Genomic DNA, 24,316 nt, shown 5'->3' on the forward strand with positions numbered 1-24,316 from the left:
TTCATGACTGCAACTTGATATTTTCGAGGTGATCATTAAAATATTATAACTAGGTATGAACCATCCGAGCCACTAGCCATTGGAGACCATCAGGCCACACCAACAACTTGAGAGGTGAGCTTTACGAGTAATAAACTGCCATCACATGTCCTATGTCCAGCAAGAAGAAAACAGGAATCTGCATCCCATTTTCCTGCCAATCATTGCTCATACTGAATGGGGAAATAGACAACAGTAAATCTCTGCTTGTTCCACTACAGTTTCCCACTCTTTTTACTACAGGAGACAATCAAATCCACAGTTTTTTGAAAGTTGTGAACATATCATGCTCAGTAGAAGGGTTTTGATGATATATAATGGTGCAGCAAAACATTCCTCCTAACTTAAAGTTGAAATAAAAACCAAATGGATCAAAATAAAGAACTTGTATTAACATGAATGATATTTATGGAGTGGGAAGTTTCTGAGTTTTCTATTTTTGAATTAAATAGTGTTATATCCACTAATAAAGACACTTCCTTTTGTGTGAGAGTTTAGAAATGGCTAGCAAACTAATTCAAAGAGTACAGTAAGTAGCTAGTAAGTCAATGAGCATCCTCTGTAGTCTTTCCCAAAATAAAAAATATTTCTTGTTTGGTTGGTAATGATTGTCGGCCGGCAGTCTCAGGTCAATTTTTGTCTTCAGTTTGAACTTGCATTTGTAAGGATGATGGTTCAAATTCCCATCCAGCCATCCAGATTTAGTTGCCATTATATCTAATATACAAAGTGTGGCAAAAAAGTGAAGCACCCAAAAGGCATAATTTGATGTCAATGCAACTTTGTGCTTGTACAAATCACTAAGAGGTTCTAAACAATAACTGTTGCAGTTCTCTGTGACAGGTAAAATGATCACCATTGTTGTTCATATTTATTGTTGTTACAAAGCTGGGAGAATATAAAAGGGGCACAAAGAGTGTCAGATTTTGAGTTATTGCTGAAGGACACACAGGTGCCACACACTCTTTTGAGACAGCATTATCAGCATCTGACAGAGTTTGAATGAGGCCTCATTCTGGGTTTCATTTGGTTAGCTGATCGAACTGTGAAATATTCCAATGCGTGGGGCATTCAGATGTGACAGTGGCTAATTGTTGGATTTCATGGGAATGTGAGGACAAAAAAGTGGTTCAAATGGCTCTGAGCACAATGGGACTTAACTGCTGTGGTCATCAGTCCCCTAGAACTAACTAACCTATGGACATCACACACATCAATGCCCGAGGCAGGATTCGAACCTGCGACCGTAGCGGTCACGTGGTTCCAGACTGAAGCGCCTAGAACCGCACGGCCACCACGGCCGGCAATGTGAGGACAGATTTGTTCACTGTCATTGCCAAGGTTTCAGTTGACCATACTTGATCACCAGAAGGAAAGAACACGTTATTGCACATGAGCACATTGTAACTGTTTTACATTTGTGCCTGCCATATGAGAACAATTAATGGACTCTCTGCCATGTTCTGTGTTACCCCACACCACTGATCAGAGACTAGCAGCAGCTGGACTAGGTAATTTCCATCCCCTGGAAGGGATAGGTGGCTGTTAACACCACAACACAACACAAATGGGTGTGTTTAGTGTGGTGCCACTACCAGGAAACAGAGACTGCTGATGACTGGTATCAAATTGTGTTCAGCAATGAATTATGGTTCTGCACTACCATCATTAGTGAGTGGAGAGTGGTCCCATTCTTCGAAAGTTTTAGAGGCATAGTGGTGTCATTCCTGACATCATGGTGTGAGGAGTCATGGGGTATGACTTCAGTTCAAGGATGTTGCTGACAGAGAGAACTCTGATGGCACAGTTGCATGTCATGGACATCCAACATCCTCATGTGACCTATTATGCTGATACTTTTCAACAGGACAATGCTCACCCACTCATAGCATTTGGCACTATGTATTGCCTGTGTGATACTGAGGTACTCTCATGGCCAGCACAATCCCAGATATGTCCCCAATAGGACATGTGGGGGACAAGCTCAGATGTTAACTGCATTTCAGTGTCAGTGTCCAGAACATAAGGCCTCTATTACACTAGGTTGCCAGGTGGTGCAACCTGCCACGCCACCAGTTTCACTGCTCATCATTGGGAATTAATTGTTAAGGATACTATCAGATTAGGGCAGCCACTGGTGCTGCCACAAGCTGGCTGTTGGCTGACTGCTGTGCCCTGCCACCATGTAGGCAGCAACTGGTAGGGAGAGATGTTGCAGGGCATTGTATCCTACTACGCTGGGTTCCCATGTGGCGCAGGCAGTACAGCCACCACTAATCGGTTAGGCCACCATGTGGTCACTCTGCTGTCCACTATAGAGAACTGTTGTCCAACTGCACAAATGAAATCATCAGTATTCACTTTTGTGTCCAAAAACCTCTGGTACTCTTTCAGAGCTTGTTTCAGCTTCGTGTTTTTCCCTTTTGTCATATCTGCACTTTCACACTGAACTAGTTATCCGAGGATGAGAAACATTTGTTTTTGGTTGACATGAAATGTGTATGTAATAAAACTAATTGTTATTCTGTGTACCAGATAATATTTAAAATTATTAATTACCTCACTCTGGTGTATATGAAAAGCAGTATCAGTATTTCATTATACGAGGGCTATCCACAAAGTACAGTACGTTTTGGAATTAAAAATAAATAAAGTATTGGAAAATGTTTGTATTATATACAGATGAAAGCCACACGTAAATAATACTTTTCTACATAGTTGCCATTTAAATTAAGGCACTTATCGTAGCGATGGACGAGCTTGGAAATTCCTTCATCGTAACATTCGGCCACCTGCGCCTTCAACCACGTGGTTACCTCTTCTTGAAGCTGTGTGTCGTCATCAAAACACTGCATAGCCAACCACTTCTTCATTGCTGGGAATAAGTGGAAGTCGCTCGGTGCCATGTCGGGACTATACGGCGGATGAGGAAACAACTCCCACTTAAAAGATTCGAGAACTTCACGAGTGGCATTTGCCGTGTGGGCCTGGGCGTTGTCGTGAATCAGCACGATCTTTGAGCCCAACTTTCCCCTGTGCTTGTTTTGTATTGCTCTTCTGAGGTTATGCAGAGTTTGGCAATACCTTTGAGAGTTTATTGTAATGCCTCTTTCCAGGAAATCCACAAAAATCACACCTTTTCTGTTCCAAAAGAGGTAACCACGTGGTTGAAGGTGCAGGCGGCCGAATTTTATGATGAAGGAATTTCCAAGCTCATCCATTGCTACGATAAATGCCTTAATTTAAATGGCAACTATGTAGAAAAGTAGTATTTAAGTGAGGCTTTCATCTATATATAATAAAAAAATTTCCAATACTTTATTTATTTTTAATTCCAAAACGTAATGTACTTTGTGGATAGCCCACGTAGTCTATGTTTTGTAGTAAAGATATAAAGAACAATGAAAACAACAGAAACAGATTTTCATAATCTTTTTACTCTGGTGTGGAATTTCCTACAAGAAAGAATTGAATGGAGACATACGTATCTTGTTATGTATCTCTGGCAAATATATGTTATTACTGATAACAAAAGCACTTATTTCAGTAGCATTAGCATCCCTAAAGGTATGAAAAATTAACTGTACAGTTTTCCAGAGATTAATAATATGTGGTACAGCACAAATCTTAATTAGTATTGTTGCCTGCCATTTACAACACAGCAGATTCTTTTTTAAATTACTCCAATATTATGTGGTATAAACCCAAAAGGAGATGAGTTACAATCAATTTCTTGAACAAACAGATCAAAGTTAAGTTAATTTCAGTCACTTTTCAAAGAGTGATATCGATATCAAAACAAATTCTTGTCATTGCTGCTTCAAAGCTGTCTTCAGTTCAAGTGATGAGATTTTTCATAGTTACGAAAGTGTTCAGCTTTGAATTAATAATAAATGTACCATGGAAAAGGTGTTTCTACATATGAACCTACAAAAATATTATTATTCTTGTGAAAAGATATTTCTAAAAGTAAAAGACCAAGGTGCTTCACATTGAGCTGTTACTAATTTATTTTACATTTATGCAGACATTCCAAAGTGATTTATGTTGCAGGCACTTTAGAAAGCCTTAACAACATCAAAAAAAAGAATATTTGCCTGTGGAACGAAGCTTTAGTGAGTATGTTGTATGTAGCCTCATGTGATCTTATGATGTGTTATTAACAGCACAAGTACACTCACACTTATTGTTCAGTGGCTCATATACACACACATTACACGCCCATATATACACAAAAAAATCACTACAACACCTTTGCACAGTGAAAATCTACAGATCACTAGATATACTGAAGTACACGAAGCCTACACCTACCACAGTAGTACAAGTTTGTATGCCAACTAGCTCTGCAGATGACGAAGAGATTGATGAAGTGTATGATGAGATGAAAGAAATTAATCAGATAGTGAAGGGAGATGAAAATTTGATAGTCGTGGGTGACTGGAATTCGATAGTAGGAAAAGTAAGAGAAGGAAATGTAGTAGGTGAATATGGAATGGGGGTAAGAAATGATAGAGGAAGCTGCCTGGTAGAATTTTGCACACACCATAACTTAATCATAGCTAACACTTGGTTCGAGAATCATAAAAGAAGGTTGCATACATGGAAGAGGCCTAGAGATACTAGAAGGTTTCAGATAGATTATATAATGGTAAGACAAGAGATTTAGGAACCAGGTTTTAAATTGTAAAACATTTCCAGAGGCAGATGTGGACTCTGATCACAATCCATTGGTTATGAACTGTAGATTAAAACTGAATGAGCTGCAAAAAGATGGGAATTTAAGGAGATGGGATCTGGATAAACTGGCAGAACCAGAGGTTGTACAGAGTTTCAGGGAGAAAATTAGGGATCGATTGACAGGAATGGTGGAAAGAAATACAGTAGAAGAAGAATTGGTTGCTTTGAGAGATGAAATAGTGAAGGCAACAGAGGATCAAGTAGGTAAAAAGACGAGGGCTAGTAGAAATCCTTGGGTAACAGAAGATATATTGAGTTTAATTGATGAAAGGAGAAAATTAAAAAAAATGCAGTAAATGAAGCAGGCAACAAGGAATACAAACGTCTCAAAAATGAGATCGACAGGAAGCGCAAAATGGCTAAGCAGGAATGGTTAGAGAACAAATGTAACGATGTAGAGGCATATCTCACCAGGGATAAGATAGATACTGCCTATAGGAAAATTAAGGAGACTTTTGGAGAAAAGAGAACCACTTGTATGAATATCAAGAGCTCAGATGGAAACCCAGTTCTAAGCAAAGAAGAGAGAGCAGAAAGGTGGAAGGACTATATAGAGGGTCTGTACAAGGGTGATGTGCTTGAGGACAATATTATGGAAATGGAAGAGAATGTAGATGAAGATGAAATGGGAGATATGATACTGCGTGAAGAGTTTGACAGAGCACTGAAAGACCTAAGCCAAAACAAGGCCCCAGGAGAAGACAACATTCCATTGGAACCACCTTGGGAGAGCCAGTCCTGACAAAACTCTACCATCTGGTAACCACGATGTACAAGACAGGTGAAATACCCTCAGACTTCAAGAAGAATATAATAATTCCAATCCCAAAGAAAGCAGGTGTTGACAGATGTGAAATTTACCAAACTATCAGTTTAATAAGCCGCGGCTGCTAAATACTAACATGAATTCTTTACAGACTAACAGAAAAACTGGTAGAAGCTGACCTCGGGGAATATCAGTTTGGATTATGTGGAAATGTTGTAACACTTGAGGCAATACTGACCCTATGACTTATCTTAGAACAAAGATTAAGGAAAGGCAAACCTACGTTTCTAGCATTTGTAGACTTAGAGAAAGCTTTTGACAATGTTGACTGGAATATTCTCTTTCAAATTCTGAAGGTGGCAGGGGTAAAATACAGGGAGCAAAAGGCTATTTACAATTTGTACAGAAACCACATGGCAGCTATAAGAGTTGAGGGGCATGAAAGAGAAGCTGTGGTCGGGAAGGGAGTGAGACAGGTTTGTGGCCTATCCCCGATTTTATTCAATCTGAATCTTGAGGAAGCAGTAAAGGAAACAAAAGAAAAATTTGGAGTAGGAATTAAAATCCATGGAGAAGCAATAAAAACTTTGAGGTTCGCCGATGACATTGTAATTCTGTCAGAGACAGCAAAGGACCTGGAAGAGCAGCTGAATGGAATGGACAGTGTCTAGAAAGGAGGATATAAGATGAAAATCAACAAAAGCAAAACAAGGATAATGGAATGTAGCAGAATTAAATTGGGTGATGCAAAGTGTATTAGATTAGGAAATGAGATGCTTAAAGTAGTAAATGAGTTTTGCTATTTGGGGAGCAAAATAACTGGTGATGGTTGAAGTAGAGAGGATATAAAATGTAGACTGGCAATGGCAAGGAAAGTATTTCTGAAGAAGAGAAATTTGTTAACATCGAGTATAGATTTAAGCGTCAGGAAGTCGTTTCTGAATGTATTTGTACGGAGTGTGGCCATGTATGGAAATGAAATGCGGACTATAAATAGTTTGGACAAGAAGAGAATAGAAGCTTTCGAAATGTGGTGCTACAGAAGAATGCTGAAGATTAGATAGGTAGATCACATAACTAATGAGGAGGTATTGAATAGAGTTAGGGAGGAGATAAATTTGTGGCACACCTTGACTAAAAGAAGGGATCGGTTAGTGGGACATGTTCTGAGGCATCAAGGAATCACCAATTTAGTATTGGAGGGCAGCGTGGAGGGTAAAAATCATAGAGGGAGACCAAGAGATGAATACACTAAGCAGATTCACACGGATGTAGGTTGCAGTAGGTACTGGAAGATGAAGAAGCCTGCACAGGATAGAGTAGCATGGAGAGCTGCATCAAACCAGTCTCTGGACTGAAGATCAAAACAAAAACAGCAACAACAACATTTATTTTGTATAGTTAATCTTCTGGGAATTTTCACTGTTAAAATTACATTTTCAATTTGTATTACTATTACTGAATATTGAAATATTTACAAAATATCAAAAAAAGCTGTACAATATGAATGAACTACTTTTGTTAACATTGCAATTACTATCTTTGATACGATATCTTTTGTGGAGTTGTAGTATTGTGTTGAGCATGTTCAAATTGTCTTATATTCTAAACCTCATGTCAACTCAAAATGATTCTCAGAAAAAACTTAACTTTGTGTTCTGCCTTACAGCAGGTCTTGTCATGGGGGAAGCCTCGTCAGAGAGGTCCAACGCATGAGCGTCTAGGGAAGTTCTCAGAAAAGATTATTAATAAAACGTGTTAAACTGAAACAAATAGCCTGCGACACCTCATTTAATAAAGTACATAGCAAAACTTTGCATCCTGAAATCATTTCTGCGAGCAGGGTTATGCTCCTATAAAGACTGTGCCAACAATAAAAATGAGCCACAGGTTCAAGTCCTAGTCTGGCATAAATTTGCACTTTTCCAGGAGGTAACAAAAATGATTACTAATGGACAACTAACATAAGATACATAAAACAACATTTTTAAGAATTTCAACTTAAATTTATAATCAATCTGATCAGCCTCTCTTATTTATTCTCAAGATAATGAGAAAAGATGGCATGAACAAAATCACAGGAGATACTTGTGAGGCATGTTACCTAAAAATTCCATTACTAACACACAATTTTTCAAAATAGTAAGATCAAGGATGGACTGGAACTGGATGGAGAGTTCCTTTAGATCTCTTGTGTGCACCCCGCACACAATCAGATATCTGGTGATAGGTATCTGGTTGTTGCACACAATCAGATACCTGGTGATAGGTATTTGGTTGTAGCGCACTCCTGAGACATTTAGTGGCACTCTACAGTTCTCAACTGTATGGTGCAGTCCAGTAAGATGCAGCCTACCTTGTCAGAGAATCTTGAAAGTCTCTGATTTAAGTCTCTGATTAAAGCACAGAACCAGAGAGCCATGATCAATTCCGGGGAATGTACTGCAGATTGAAGGCTTCATTAAAATTCCAGGAACAAAGATGGTCTTCTCAAACTTGTCCTCCATTCATCAATTATTGACCTTGGAGCTGAGGCAACAGGCATCTTTTGTGCACCACAATCTGCAATTGGCTGCATCCCATTCCATCAATGGCCCCCAGAACAGCTTCTTAAACATGTTGAATGAGGCCTCATGACATAAACACTCTGTGAATAGTCCGATACATGGTATCATTGTTTACCATTTTTTGAACTGCTAATGGTTATCAGAAACGCATTTACTTTCTCCTGACATGGAGCACGGTAGGGTCCACTAGAGATGAAGCTTCATACTGCTGCACTGGCCCAATTTCAATTTCAGTTGCAGACTGCACCCCAAAGCTGGTGGTAAGGGGGATGAATTTAGTGCTGTCAGTCCTCCCTGGTCTCTGGCTAATGTGTACAGGACCATTACATCTACTCCTAGCTTGCCATTGACAATCTAGTAGTCAAATAGTGAAAAGTCCCGTATTTTCTGATGAATTGATGATATCCACAGAAGAGGATAGTACTTGAGGTGTCTTGGTATCTGTCCCTCATACATGACTATCAGTAGTTTGTCCAACACACCAATTCACAGCAGCTTCCAATCAGTTGACAGGAGTCAGGGTGGTTTCCATCTGCTTGGAAACACCACCTAACTTATTCCATGAAGTTTTGGGATTGTTGCCAGATAACATTGTCTTCTTGAGTGTTTTGCACTGGAAATTGCTAGTTCACATTACTACCTTTGCACAAAAAAATTGGTATGAAAACCCATGCGCAAAGGCAGCTGCTACATGAGCGACCTCTGTCAAGTTTTCCAACGTCTTCAGATATTGCTCCATCTGTGAGATGCAGGTGCATGCTTAATGTGATACTATTTGTGCACACTCTCTGTCAGAACATGCACTCATTGAGTTAAAATTGAGATGACAAAATTAACAGAATTAAATGTCACTAGACATTTCATTGGTCATAAAATGTTTTCTTTCTGAAGAAATTAAAGAAATTACCAGGTCCCACATATTATCCAGTTGAAAGCCAACATCACAATTAGGAAGATCTTGTGCGATTCCTTAATAATTGAATCCCAGAAGGATCTTGTTTAGGCCAAGATTCCCCTAGGCAGAATGATCCATGGAATGTCCTGTGGAGACACAATGCTCAGCTACGACTGACTTACTTGGCTGCAAAAGGTGAGTGTGGCAAACATGTTCATCCCATCTTTCATGCACTGTGTGCATTGTCTGACTAATGTAGGCTTTGCCACACTGGCAAGGTATTCTGTTGATTCCAGCCTTCCATCCCAGATCGTCCTTTGCCAAACAAAAAGAAGTACAAGTCTTTGTGGATGAGCAGATTAGACATGATGTTTATTTAAGATTCGTCTGTCTAATTTCAACAAAATATCACCAATGTATGTGAGGAATGCCCTGAACTTGAACCGCTCCTTCTCCTCTTCCTCTTGTGGGTTGTCAGTTCCTTCTTTTTTAAAGCTGTGCTGATCTGATGTGCAGAATATCCATTATGTTTTAACACTGTTGCAGGTGTTCCAGCTCCTTTGCAAGGCTGTCTCCATCAGACAGTTTCTTAATCGAGCTTAGACATACGGACTTATGTTCAAATCTGAATATGTGAGGGTGCTTTGAAAAGTTCTTGGAATGGAATAGAAAAAAAGTACTTAAATCGCTGAAACTTATTTTTATTTTTCATTGTAGTCTCCTTGTAGTTTAATGCACTTGGTCCAACGATGTTCCAGTGCCTTGATCCCATTTCAAAAATAAATTTCCTCCAGGCCTGCAAAGTGGTTGTCAACTCCAGCCATCAGTTCTTCATTTGAACTGAATCTTCACCCATCAAAAAAAATTTCCAGTTTTGGGATGAGATGGAAGTCTGATGGAGCCATATCAGGTGAATAAGGTGGGTATGGCAACAGTTCATACCTTAGTTCATGTAATTTTGCCATGGCAACAGCACATATGTGCAGTCGCGAATTGTCTTGATGAAAAATGACTTTCTGCCTTGCTAAACCTGGCTTTTTTTCACGTATCTTTTGTCGCAATTTGTACAGAAAGTTAGCATAGTATTCTCCAGTAATTGTTTGTCTAGTGGGGAGATAATCTACAAACAGAATCCCCTTCACATCCCAGAACACTGATGCCATGACCTTTCCCACCAAAGGAATTGTCTTTGCTTTCTTTGGTGGTGGAGAATCAGCTGTATCCATTGTTTTGATTGTTGTTTTGTCTCTGGGGTATAGTATTGCACCCAAGTTTCATCAGTGGTCACAAACCGGCACAAAAAATTTTGTTCGTTTCTCCTAAAACTGGCCAAACATTGTTCAAATATGTCAGTTCTCATGCGTTTTTGATCCAGAGTGAGTCGAGGCACCCATGCTGCAGATAATTTTTTCATTTCTAATTCTTCAATTAAAATGTGATATACCCTTTTAGATGACATCCGGTCAGTGTGAGCAATTTCACGCATTTTCAATCGGCGATCCTCCACGACCATTTTGTGCACTTTTGTAATGATTTCTGGAGTAGTGACACATCTCAGCCAATCACTGCGCAGATCATCATCTAAGCTCTCCCAACCAAATTTAAATTCATTTGTCCACTTGGCAATAGTTGAATATGAAAGAGGAGAGTCTCCCGGTGTTTTCTGGAAATCGGCATGAATAGCCTTTGCTTTCATACATTTCTTTATGAAGTACTTAGTCACTGGTTGAATCTCGATTTCTCCCATCTTCACAAATCACAAACACGAGAACAACAACAGAGTCACGTCACTGCCACAGCTCTCTTCCATGATCACTAACATGGCACGTGTTTACAGGCAACAGTGAACAACTCGTTGCGCTAGCACTGACCTCTCGTGGTGATTCCAAGAACTTTTCAAACCACCCCCATAGCTTTCCTTATCACAGTTACCATACTTAATGATATATCATAATTCATCAGTTTCCACAACCACAACTGAATCTAACACTGTATGTTAAAGAGGTATGAGACTCACAAATCCTTAGTATTATCATATGAAAATTATTGCTACTAATAAGTGACATCAAACGAAGTTACCATCTTACCGGATTAGTGAGGACAATTTTTCCATCTCTAGTCCGTACCACAATACACTGTTCATTTTTCACATGAACTAAGTCAGCACTAACATCTTCTATTTGATCCATAAAAACAAGCTCAGGCTTTGTACTTCCAGATTCTGGATGAAGCTCCAACCTATTTGGATAGAGTTTGGCATAACGAGTTTGCCATGCTGATGCAAAAGGTCCTCCCAGTTTCTTTATGTATCCATGCAAAATGCAGTCAGATTCTGAAATATTTGAAAGCAAACATCAATGAGCCAAAGAAAACAATTTTCAAGAAAGGATCAATGTGTTTATAAAATCACAGTGTGTGAATGGAGCATTGTTTATCACACTTCTTATGTCCCAAATTTCCCTGTACTTGCTATCAACAGCTGCACTGAACAGAAAACTATGTCTTATTTATCTCAGGCTAATAGATGTCCCATTTATCTCAGGCTAATAGTTTACCTTTTTCATCAGTGTCAAACTTAAGTTTTTGTTTGGCTTTCTTTTTCTGTTCCATCTTATCTGCTTCAGCATTGATTGTCTCAAAAACTGTTTCTGCAACTTCAGCTTGCCATCGTTCTGAGATTACTAAAGGAAAGTTTTTGTAGAGATCCTGGTCTGCCTCCGTGAGCTTTCATTGGAAAGAAAACAAGCATAAATGTATGAGCACAAGATTTTATTGAGTCTTTTATTACATTGTTCCTAATATAATTCAAAATTTCAAAGCATCGCTACAATAATCTTATTTGATAAAGTACATAACCACACTTTCAAATTTACCAGGAACAAAATAGACAGCCAGTAGTCTTGCTACTAGACACATATCACTAGAAATATCTATTCAAGTTTTCAGAACTGTTAGTTCCTTCCCCATGGCCAAAGAGGGATAGGTTGTAGAGGGTTGGAAAAAAGGTGCAGATCACTCATCTCAAGTCAAGATGGAAGCAACTGTTGTGAGGATGGTTGGGGAGAGATTAGGAGGACAAAGATAACATACTGATAAGTGCTGTGCTGGCTTCACTCCAGGGATGATAGAATGACAGACAGAAGTAAACATGGAATAACAGGAAGAAAGTTCAGAAACAAACAGTGCATGTAAGGCTTGCAAAGAAATCAATATGAGAAACAGGGAGAGAAAAAAAAAAAAAAAAAGGAAAAGAGAGAGGGGTAATATCAAAAATAAAAAGTAAAAGAGTATATTAATAAATACTCCAAGGCTCAGAACATAAATAAATAATACAAGGACACACACACACACACACACACACACACACACACACACACACGAGAGAGAGAGAGAGAGAGAGAGAGAGAGAGAGAGAGAGAGAGAGAGAGAGAGAGAGATGGGGGGAGGGGGGAGGGAGAGGGGGGGGGGGGGAGGTTTTTAACTGATGCTAAGTCCAGTAACATTCATCCCTGGGCATGGAAGTAAAAGTTCAAAATGCTAGGACAGTTGTTTCTACTTTTATGTGTTACTGTCAGTTCTTAGAACTTTACGTCTTGAAGATTACTTCTGAGCTGCCATTCTGTCTCCCTTTCGAGACATTTAATTGACATTTCAGTGACATTTATTACTATTTATGTTTTCAGCATATAGCAGAACATACAGTATTATTATACATTACATTACAGTTACAAAACAGCACCATTAATGAAAAAACAGAGAAAAATAGAGTATGGATATCTTACATACACAGAGTGGTCAGAAACAGTCTGAAAAGCTTGTAATGGTGTTACAGGGTACACTGTACTGAGAAATGACTGTTAAGAAATGAATTCAGTGCATTGTGACATTTCCAAATTAATTAGCATTGAAGTTAGCCAATCAAGCCATGGTACCCACAAATTCATGCAGCCCACAAGATACACTTATTGTCAGTTGTTCTAATAGCATAGATGATGGTGCACAAGGCTGTTGTCTTTGCCTCAGACTTGATCCTTACTACCAGCCCATGTCCAATTTCTGTATCACTCTCTTGTTTGGTTTTAAGAAACAACACTACATCTAATGGGCTGCTTGAAATTGCACATGCAATGGCCTGGCTAGCTAACTTCAGCGCTAATTAACTTCGAAATGGCACAACATATCTAATTTATTCTTAACAATTATTTCTTAGCACAATCTACCCTTAAACATCCTTGCAAGCTTTTCAGATTGTTTCTGACCCTCTGTAGAGTTTAAGGGCAGAACATTTACAATTTTAAATTTAATTTCTTAATGCAGCCAGTAGCATCTTGGGTCATTGTCAAGAAGTCTTTTGTATTGTCTGTATACAATGTTAAAATACATTCCTGCACAATGTGATGGGCAGTCTGAAGCGTATTACTGCAACTGCAATATAGTCAGGCACTTATTCCACTTGGAAAAAAAAATCATCCTTTTATACAGTGTGATTTGTGCAGATTCCATTGTCTTTCACGTATGAGGAGCCAAATTGAAGCCTACTGATTTAATGCCAGTTTTTAACTTCATTTGTATTGTCATTTATGGTAACTGTTAAATTCTTCACCAGGAAGTTCTATAGCAGATTTCATTGCTGACGTCTGTATTTGAGACATTAAGGTGTGGCAGTTTGGATATAGTCATGAATGAGAAGCTTCAGGTAGTCCAGAATCTTCCTGCCTTCTGTTGATCTCCATCTGGTCCACACTGTTTTTGGAGGATATTATTCCTGGTGCTAATTTACACGATAGTATTAGTCAAGTATGATCAATAAGTCAAGGATCTGTCAACAATGACACCCAAATAATTTTGAATAGGGTTGAATTTTACAGAACGTGCATTAAAATGGAGATGCAATTGACAGTTGGCCTGTCTGTTATTGATAATGAAGTATGTGCATTCTGTCTCATTAGGGCTGGGCTTGATTCAACACTGCCTGTAGTACTGCCACAAAACAGAGATAGTATGTCAATATATTTTCAGTTGCCTGTGCCAGTTTTGTGGGATACAATGGTTGGACTAACTGCTGTCAGTATATTTGGGTATAAGCTCTGGTTCTTCTGAGTTCCTGATTTACAAGCCTGGAATGCATTTTGTCTCCAGGAGATCTTGTCTAGATGACGATTTGTCCTGCAGCTTCATTTACCGTCATTACTTCTTTTCTTTTCTAAGTAGTTGTATGTGTCCCAAGCTTCTTCAGTAAGGTCCAAGCTTTGCTATTGGAGTACTTGAAATCAAGAGCTTTTTTTAATTTTCCTTGAGCCAGATTTATGATTTAAAGCACTTCATTCCCAATATCACTTTTTCCACTTCTGAAAAACTTTCATTTATGAGGCTGAGGATCAAGACAGAGTTAGCTAATGTTAGTCTTTCCTTCAATATACTCTTACAGTCACAAAAATTGTAAGAAATGTGTCCTAATGAGCATCTCATAAACTATTAAAATAATTAAAATAAATAAATTCTGTGATAATATCAGCTCTATCCATAACTCAAACTATTAAATTAAATTGATAGATGGATCTGGTGACCTGTCCTTTCAGCACTCCTCCTCTCAAACCCTTGTCATGGGGGAGGGAGAGGGAGAGGGAGAGGGAGAGGGAGAGGGAGAGGGAGAGGGAGAGAGGGGGAAGGGGAGCGGGGAAGAGAGACAGAGAGAGAGAGAGAGATATGGGCGGGACACCCATACTTGATGTTACTGCAGTAGCTCATAAATAGATTCTATTATCTAAAATACAAGACCAAATTCTTTCCCATTAAGACTGGACACATTTATGCAGCTTTGTTATTACATATAAATTTTGCAAGAAACAGAAATGGAAAGAAGAAATTAACAAAAACCTTTATTCCTTTTGTATCCTCTTCATCAAAGGAGCCAATATCAAAAGCATCAGCTGCATTCACCTCACCCCTCGGAGGGATGAGTGGTGGTGTATACTTCTGCAGGTACACCTGCTGCCAGTCCAGGCCAGCAAAGAAGGGATGCTCTTTCACTTCATCAGCTCTGTTGCAAAACATATCACCAATCGTCAATTTAAACTTCGTAGTTTCACAAGTACTGTAGGTCTAACTATGAATTTGCAAACAAAAATGTGAGGGATTCATAACAGTCTACAATTATTTCCACAGCAATGACTTTATTTAATTATTCAAACATTTTCATCTGCCAGATCATACTGGGAATTTTAATGTATCGATGCCAATATTAACACTTACACTAGCCACAAATATTTATTCATAATGTAAACTGACTGGCAGAATTTACAAGAAAAGCACAGCAGGTGGTATTTGTGTATAAGTATGGAATTACACTGTCATTTCACTCAGGATCCACAGCTAAAGCTATGATTTGATGGAAGTACATCTAGTTTTTAACTGCTGAAACTCTGCACACAAAACATTACTAAGGACCTATGAATGATGCACTCAAATGACATATTATTGAGATCACTATCATAGTCTGATTAAAGACAGATGTGTTCTGAAGATTAAGGCAAACTATGTCAGTGATACACTGATTAACAAATTTCATTATCAAACTGTGGAACTCAGTGTGATACCTAAGAAATTCTCATCTATAACCAAACTTGGTCATCATCATGGCACACATAAAACACAGGTGAATGAATGACAATCTCTTATCAGTTACACAATTTGGCTACTGAAGAGCCCCATGAATTGTGTGTAATTTATATAGCAAGCTGTTTTTTTAATTATTTCTTTACAGCAGATTCTACTGAATTTTATTTGGTGGACAAATTTTATTAAAAAAATCTGAAATGCATCTAGGACATATTCTATGTGCAAAAAATTAGAGTCAGAGTGTACTAGGTTTCATTTAAATATTTAGTCAAATCACAGGTATCTCTCTCAGCAAAGGAATGTATGAGGATAAAGTCAATGAGCAGAGGAAAAAGTTAATGAGCAGAGTTCAAACCTTCTACTGCAGTAGGAGGCAGTGACAGGACATCATCTTGAGCAAATTTTCTCAACATGCAAACACCAAGTTATTGACATGGCACCACAAAAATGACCTGGCAAATACACAACTTTAATGGAAGTAAAATGAACTGCTTGATATTAATATACATTTTCTGGCATAAATGAATAAGGAGTGAAAATAAGTGCATTTGTGTCATGATTAAGAAAGTTCATAAGCACAATATCAAACTTTAATATTTTCTGCTTGCAACATGAAGAAGAAACTGAGCTCAGCTGTCTTTGTGAAAAGGATACTCTCTTAAACTGATAAAAAAATGTCAGCAGGACACCCTTAATTGTTTGTGTATATCCTAATATTTACTTTTCCCCTCAAAAAGTCTTCACTACACTGAAATATCAGTTAGACTCATACACACGGCATTTTAAGCATATCTTATAACAAATTGCGTAAATATATATAAAAAACAAAGATGCTTTAATTTACCAAACGAGAAAGTGCTGGTATGTTGATAGACACAATAAAATAAAAAACACACAAACACACACACAAATATGCAAGCTTTCACAACCCATGGTTGCTTCATCAGGAAAGAGGGAAGGAGAGGGAAAGACGAAAGGATATGTGTGTTTTAAGGGAGAGGGTAAGGAGTCATTTCAAACCCGGGAGCGGAAAGACTTACCTTAGGGGGAAAAAAGGACAGGTATACAATCGCGCACACACACACATCCATCTGCACATATACAGACACAGGCAAACATAAGTAAATGCAAAGAGGTTGGGCAGAGAAGTCAGTCGAGGCGGAAGTACAGAGGCAAAGATGTTGTTGAATGATAAGTGAGGTACAAGGAGCGGCAACTTGAAATTAGCGGAAGTTGAGGCCTGATGGGTCACGGGAAGAAAGAAAATATTGAAGGGTAAGTTCCCATCTCCGGAGTTCTGATAGGTTGGTGTCAGTGGGAAGCATCCAGATAACCCGGACGGTGTAACACTGTGCCAATATGTGCTGGCTGTACACCAAGGCATGTTTAGCCACAGGGTGATCCTTATTACCAACAAACACTGTCTGCCTGTGTCTGTTCATGCAAATGGACAGTTTGTTGATGATCACCCTGTGACTAAATATGCCTTGGTGCATGGACAGCACATCTTGGCACAGTGTTACACCGTCCGGGTTATCTGGATACTTCCCACTGACACCAACCTATCAGAACTCCGGAGATGGGAACTTGCCCTTCATTATATTCTCTCTTCCCGTTACCCGCCAGACCTCAATCTCCGCTAATTTCAAGTTGCCGCCCCTCGTACCTCACCTATCATTCAACAACATCTTTGCCTCTGTACTTCCGCCTCGACTGACGTCTCTGCCCAATCTCTTTGCATTTACATATGCCTGCCTGTGTCTGTATATGTGCAGATGGATGTGTGTGTGTGTGTGTGTGTGTGTGTGTGTGTGTGTGAGTGTGTGTGTGTGTGTGTGTGTGTGTGTGTGTGTGTGTGTGTGTGTGCGCGCGCGCGTGCGCGCGCGCGCGCGCTCACATGCGCGCAAGAGTGTATACCTGTCCTTTTTTCCTCCTAAGGTAAGTCTTTCCACTCCCGGGATTGGAATGACTCCTTACCCTCTCCCTTAAAACCCACATCCTTTCGCCTTTCCCTCTCCTTCCCTCTTTCCTGATGAACCAAACATGGGTTGCAAAAGCTTGAATATTTGTGTGTGAGTTTGTGTGTTTTTTTTTTTTTATTTTATTGTGTCTATCAACATACCAGCGGTTTCTCGTTTGGTAAGTTAAAGCATCTTTGTTTTTTATATATATTTTTCCCACGTGGAATGTTTCCCTCCATTATATTCATATCATTAAATTACATAAATAGTTGTACATACCAACCACTATTTTGCAATGCCTATTTTCCCTCATATGATTCATTATTTTGTAAAAGGAATCTACTCTTTATGAAAGAAACACAAAAACCCACAACCGCTACACAATATTAATAGTTTGTGTTGTGTGAGTCAACTGAGAAATAAATAATGTAACAAGTGTGTTTAAACATGCTTATAATGCATCTGGCTACAAGAACAATGTTTGTGTACATGTATGTATCTGTAGTGTATAGCTATGATGCAGGATTTATCTGAAAGCTAGCAGTGTACTCAGAAGGGAATGGTCCAATCCGACATGTCTAAACGCAGCCTGAAATTTTTATGCAAGTAGAATACAACAAAAGAAATGCACTGCAAGTATTTTTTAAAAACTGATGAAGTTACTCATTTTTGTCACATGAAAGCCACTCATGACAGTGGTGTGTACAGCCCTTCCTGCCTAGTGCATGATCGGCCATGACAAGAGATCATAGCACTGGTAGTGCTAATATTCGGAGTGACAGAAACAAATTTTAAACACCTAAAACATAGAAAAAAATGCCACAAGTCATTAATGTAGATGCAGTTCGTATGAACAGCTACACTGTTGTGTATGTAATTCTTACAAAGGTGAGTAGCAAAGGAAAATAAATCAAGGCATAATTTGATGTCACATTAAAGATGTCATCCACCAATTGTGTCTTTAATTTATTGGCGTGAAACATGTCTTACATATATGTCATTTTATAACAATTCCCGTAGTACAGTTCTTATGACAGTTTTTAAATAATGTATATATTAGTAACAATGATACAGCTCCCTGCTTATACCCCATAGTCATCACATTAAAGTGAAATGTCATTTGAATGATGAAAACAGACATTTTCCTTACACCAAGCACACCCGATGAAATGAAAATTAATGATACTTAAAGCAATTCGTAAAATGTGCCACTGTGAACTTACAATGCGCAAATGACTGAAATTTAAGAATACTGTTCTCCTGACAAACCTCAGATGGCACAGAGCTATCAGAATTTGTACTAGCCGACACTTTCCTTAAAAAGACTTTCCACTATCTAAAACATTCGTTACTGAGAGTCACACTGGTTGTTTTGGCGGAATGTGAATTATACAAACAGTCATTTCACCATCCTCTGAAAGACCAAGGTATTAGTAAGTCCAGACCAAGAGTCCAAGAAATCAATGAATTAATTTCTGCAACTTGTTAGAAACTGTTTCAAATGAAATGTTAAAAATTTTTTCTGTCGTATTTTTCTGGATTTTGATATGCTGGTAATAAGATTATTACCACTCAACAGTTTTTGATTTTATTTTTAGACTTAATATGCCTTGAGGTCCCTGAAGATGCATATAAAGCTGCAGGAACAGTAATCACTGTCATTGTTGTATACAAATGTGTCATAGCATTAATTGACTGCACAACAGACTTGGTCTTCTTCTTCTTTTTTTTTTTTTTTTTTTTTTTTTTTTTGCATCAAAATGATAAAGTGCGGTTTGATCACAGTTCTTTCACAAAATCTGACTGATAGGCATTAGACACGGCAGATCTGGGGATAATAGCAAGTTTCGTGTTCATGTTGGCTATGAATTAAAGACATCTCCTCTACACCTTTACTTGAAGTAAACATTGTTGTTTTGCGACTTCCTATAGTGTATGATTTCTTCAATCTGCCATACTGTACAGTAAATCTATTAGACGGTTTCTCTTTAACAGTTTTGCGAGTTTTATTCTGGCACATATTTATTACTTTGTGTAAGTCTTTCTTCCATTTATACAGTTCACAGTCAGATTTTATGAGGCAAAGCCGGGTTTGAACACTGCTTGACATCAAGTGTTAAACATAGTTAATGTTAACACAGTTTTATCTCCATTGTTAGAACTTATACTATCACAAAAACAACTGATAATTATTATGGATATTAAATGAGTTGTGAATTTGAGTGAACAATAACTGGACAATTGTTTCAGAGGAGATATCAATGGAAACTGAAAATCACTTTACAAATTACAATTGCACCGAGTCTGTTTACCGGCGTGTCATTAACCAAGCATATGTGCCTACCATGTTGAGCAGGCACAGTCTGCTACAGTTCCAGTAGGGGTACACGTATCTCCCCACCTCGCAAGCTACAAATTTGTCAATTTTCAACACTTCTAGAAAAAATATTTTTTGTGCATCTTAGCAGCTAAAATTTTGACTTGGTCTTTCCTTTGGTGTATTCTTCTTATGTAAAAAATTTCAGGGCGCGTTTCGACATATCGTACTGGATGATTCCCTTATTGGTCTCGTTTATATGCCTGTTGATGAGTCAGCACATAAACTGTTTGGTGACTTGTTACCTTTACTCCTTAAATTATTTATATGAAAATCAGTCTTTCTGATACAGATGATCTTTATAAAGATGCTTCTTTTGTATATTTCCCTATAATGATAATCTAATCAATGAAATATCCAAAGACAGCCTTCTTCCAATATCTTCTGCACACAAAAACTAACAGCTTTTTCCTTTTCCACACAACATGAGCCCTTTCCTCTCCATAGCAACTAATGCAATACCTTACCCCCAATTTTAAAAAAAGGCTGTTATTAAATTCACATAATGTAAAGCTTATTAAAACATACGCATATTATTAGCAGAAGAAAAATGCTCCTGTCAGAGTACAAAAATGTGAATATGTTCCTCTTCAAAATATTCTGCCTCAATATATATTCTGCTTTCATCACCAAAAAATTTAGCATTCAAACATATTCGTGTGCTTTTAACACAGAACATTCTAAATCCTTTTACCCTGTCTCTCTTCATAGTTAAGACTTCATACTAAGCATCTCCCGTCACTGCCACTGTCTATGTATGTCTGTCTCTGTCTCACTGTCTCCTTTTTCTCGCATTGAGTTACTGTATACCTCACTGCCACTTGCATTGTCCCATTATCTTATATCTTGCCCCCCTCCCCCCAACACACACACACACACACACACACACACACACACACACACAAAACCATAGCTCGGCAGCTCAAAAATTCTAGCTTATTTTTCCATCTATACACATGTGTTTGAAATTTCAGTCCAAGATGTGTCTCCCATATACCTACACGTTGAAGTTCGCCAGTCTGGGAGGGTATAAACCCCTAGCATACGAATGGTCTCCACTTATCTGTATTTTTTATTTCCACTGTCACCTCTCTCTTTTGCTCCCACTGCTTATATCTTCACCCATCTCTCTTTCTCTTTTACTACCACGGTTTCTCATTGACAGTCAATATCTCCTCTCTCTTTGGCTCCCACTAGTGTTGTCTTCATCCATCCCTCTTTCTCTTTCTCCGCTATTTTCCCTCTCCCATCATGATTGTCTTTTCTCTTTCTCACCAACTGGTGTTGTCTGCTCTCTCTTCCGCCATCATTGCCTCTTCTACTCCCTTCCAGTAAAAAACAGTGTGAATATGTTTGCATGATAAAATTTTTTGGTGAGGAAGGGTGAACAAGGATTGAGGCAGCTGGTTCCTAAATTTTCTGTTATAGTCTTTTAAAGAGGCACGTATTTGCTTTTTTTGTACTGCAACAGGAGCATTGTTCAGCTGTTCCCTTCTTTTCCCTGCTGCAGCATGGTGTGCTGCATATATAAAATAAACTCTGTACTCATTAAAGTTTTGCCTGTTGATTTACATACTTTGGCACATTTATATACTTTGACACATACAAACAACAAATAAATATACATAATATAAGTTTAGCACAAAATCGTTGGCTTTACAATTGTTCTGGATACTTTGATCATCAATCACAATTCACTGAAAATGCCCAGCTTATGAACTGCATGTTACAAGCGCAAAAACATTTAGAAATATTTTACTGAATTTGCAGTCTTTCCAGTTTTACATAATATTTAGCAGTCATATAAGTTCTTTTCAGGCATTTTAAGAACCATTTTAGCAATTTTTTGTCACTGCAGTATCACTTAGGCCATATTTGTATAGAAGTGAAATGTACATTATGCAGAAACAGAATATCACAAGTTTTATTAGCGAAAAAGAGCTGACTAAAAACGTAGTTTGCTGGCCTCAGGATCCTTGCAATGACCCTAGAATCCTTGCCATGTGTTCACTAGGTCTATTAAGACCCCATTTACACCTCAGACTGGATACTTTGTGCATATTTTAAGTGCAAAAGTATGTTAATTTTGAACTTCTGGATCTCAGTAGTGGATAATGATACTGAAAAACTTTTGGGGTTCATGAGAATATCATCTTACGAACATATGGTAAAAATTTTGACACTCTACCATGAAAAAAGAAAATAAATGGCCATCCCCACAATTGTTACTTTTTGAAACTAACATCAAGGTTTTTTGGGGTTTGACAGGAGTGCCCCAGAAAAAATGGTGCTTTTATAAGATGCACAATTTTCCTGAGCTGGAAGAAGTGTGTAATGTTTAAATTTTGACCCTGTACAGTACGACAGCTAGAGTATGCCCGTTCTTCTAACAGGTATACAAATGGTATCTGGGCCAAATGCCGTCCAAAACACTGTCGTGAGTGGACCGATTTTAAAAGAAGTATTATACAAGTTTTACCCATTTCCTTTGCAGCCCAGTCTCTTGTCTATGTCACGTTGCAGCAGTCCTTCCAGGAGAGACCGTAGCTCCTTCGAAAAGGATTCTGGAAGCTCTACATTCTGTAAAAAAGTTTATAATTAATCCCATTTCTTCCAATATTTTGACTGTACAGCAGTGCAACAGTATAATGTGTCTTATAACATGTTACTGCACGAAAAAACAGCTCAAATTACAGCAAAAGAGGGCAATATAAAATAAAACAACTGAAATAATGGATTGCAACAGTAATTACAGAATACTTCAAACAGACAAATAAATTTTAAAGTTTTTCATGTATTTGTAAAACTAACTAAAAAATAAAAGCTCCGAAGACTTACCATGGTTAACGTCATTCTGTCAATTTCATGTTTGTCTTTTGTTTTGTGTTGCCTGAATGGACTGTGTCCTTTGAGTAGTTTGTACAGCATGCAGCCAAAAGAAAACCAGTCTGCACTGGAATCATAGGCAGTTCCTTTTGAGAGAACTTCTGGAGCCATGTAACCATGGGTCCCACTGAAAATCCCAAAGCATAATGTAGTTCACTTCAAAAGACATACACAAACAATTATCAAAGAGGAAAAATATGTAGGATAGAGAATACTGGAAGGGAAAGGGGGGGGGGGGGGAGGGGGGGGGGTAGAAGAGCAGCTAAATCTCACTTTGATGTAAGTGAACAGATGATGGGCACCCTGAACACTAAATGAAATAACTTGCAAGTTAGTATATCACACATGTTATTAATGTTGTTTCCAAACAATGAAATAGTTTTCAGTGGATCAGATGACATTACTTTTTTAGGCTTTAGTTATTTGTTTGTTATATCCCAATGGCTGTTTTTCAATAAAGATTTTTGCCTTTTATGAATCCATGTAGTTCTATGAAGTTGTTCCTGATGTCTTAAACATATATATCCTATCATCCTGTTTCTTCTTCTAGCAGTGTTTTCAACATATTTCTTTCTGGTTCAATACTGCACAGAACCTCCTCATTTCTTATAATTACACTCAAGTTTCAGCATCCTCCTGCAACACCACATCTCAGATTATTCGGCTCTCTTATTTCCTGGTTTTTCCACAGACCAACTAGATTCACTTACACATGGTGCTGTGCTCCAGAAGTAAAGTCTCAGAAACCTCCTTCTCAAATTAATGCGTATGTTTGTTACCAGTGAACTGCTTTTGGTGAGGAATGCTCTTTTTGCCTGCACCAGTCTGCATCTTGTCCTCCTTGCTTTTCCCACATTAGTTTGTTTCCAAGGCAACAGAATTCCTTAGCTTCATGTAGTATGTGGTCCCCAGTTTTGACACCGTAATTAGTTTTTCACTAGTTTCATTTCTGCTGGTCATCAAAATACACTGTCAGAAAAAAATTTGTGCACCCTTTTACTGGTTTCCAACACACTCAATATTTACTGTTGCAACAGTGCATATGGAGTACATGAGTGATTACATTTACAGATCAATAGCACAACCGATTCTGAGGTACCATATGTCGACCCATGCTGAAACACCCATATTACTCACGGTGTAGTCTCCACAAGTGGCAATGCAGGTGCAGCCTCTGGCATCCAGTCAATCACACAGATGGTGAATACTGTCCTGGGATACATTATGCCGTACCTACTCAACCTATTCGCATAGTTTTGTAAGAGTTGTTGGTGGAAAAGTCTCACAGTCACTTTTGTCCCATCATATCCCACATGTGCTTGATTGGAGAGAAGTGCTGAGACAGTGAAATTTCAGCATGTCTTGCAGAGACCATCGGGTTTCTCAGGCAGTGTGTGAGTGAGCTCTATCCTGTTGGAAAAACACATCACCTTCCTGTCACAAAAATGGCAAAAGAATGGGTCTAAT

At 38.4% G+C, this 24,316-nt stretch overlaps 1 protein-coding gene across 1 annotated transcript in view; it reads right to left on the reverse strand.

Moving 5' to 3' along the window:
- Positions 1-24,316, reverse strand: part of LOC126199214 (G protein-coupled receptor kinase 1) — a 1,128,404-nt gene that overhangs the window by 3,745 nt on the left and 1,100,343 nt on the right. The window contains exons 11-15 of the mRNA XM_049935996.1: positions 22,802-22,976; positions 22,443-22,543; positions 14,885-15,047; positions 11,563-11,731; positions 11,095-11,339 (exon numbers count right to left, since the gene is read on the reverse strand). Of these exons, the coding sequence (XP_049791953.1) occupies positions 11,095-11,339; positions 11,563-11,731; positions 14,885-15,047; positions 22,443-22,543; positions 22,802-22,976 (853 nt within the window). The remainder of the gene's footprint in view (positions 1-11,094; positions 11,340-11,562; positions 11,732-14,884; positions 15,048-22,442; positions 22,544-22,801; positions 22,977-24,316) is intronic.

Source organism: Schistocerca nitens, chromosome 1 (genome assembly GCF_023898315.1).
Source record: "Schistocerca nitens isolate TAMUIC-IGC-003100 chromosome 1, iqSchNite1.1, whole genome shotgun sequence".
In the NCBI taxonomy this organism is placed as follows: Eukaryota; Metazoa; Arthropoda; class Insecta; order Orthoptera; family Acrididae; genus Schistocerca; species Schistocerca nitens.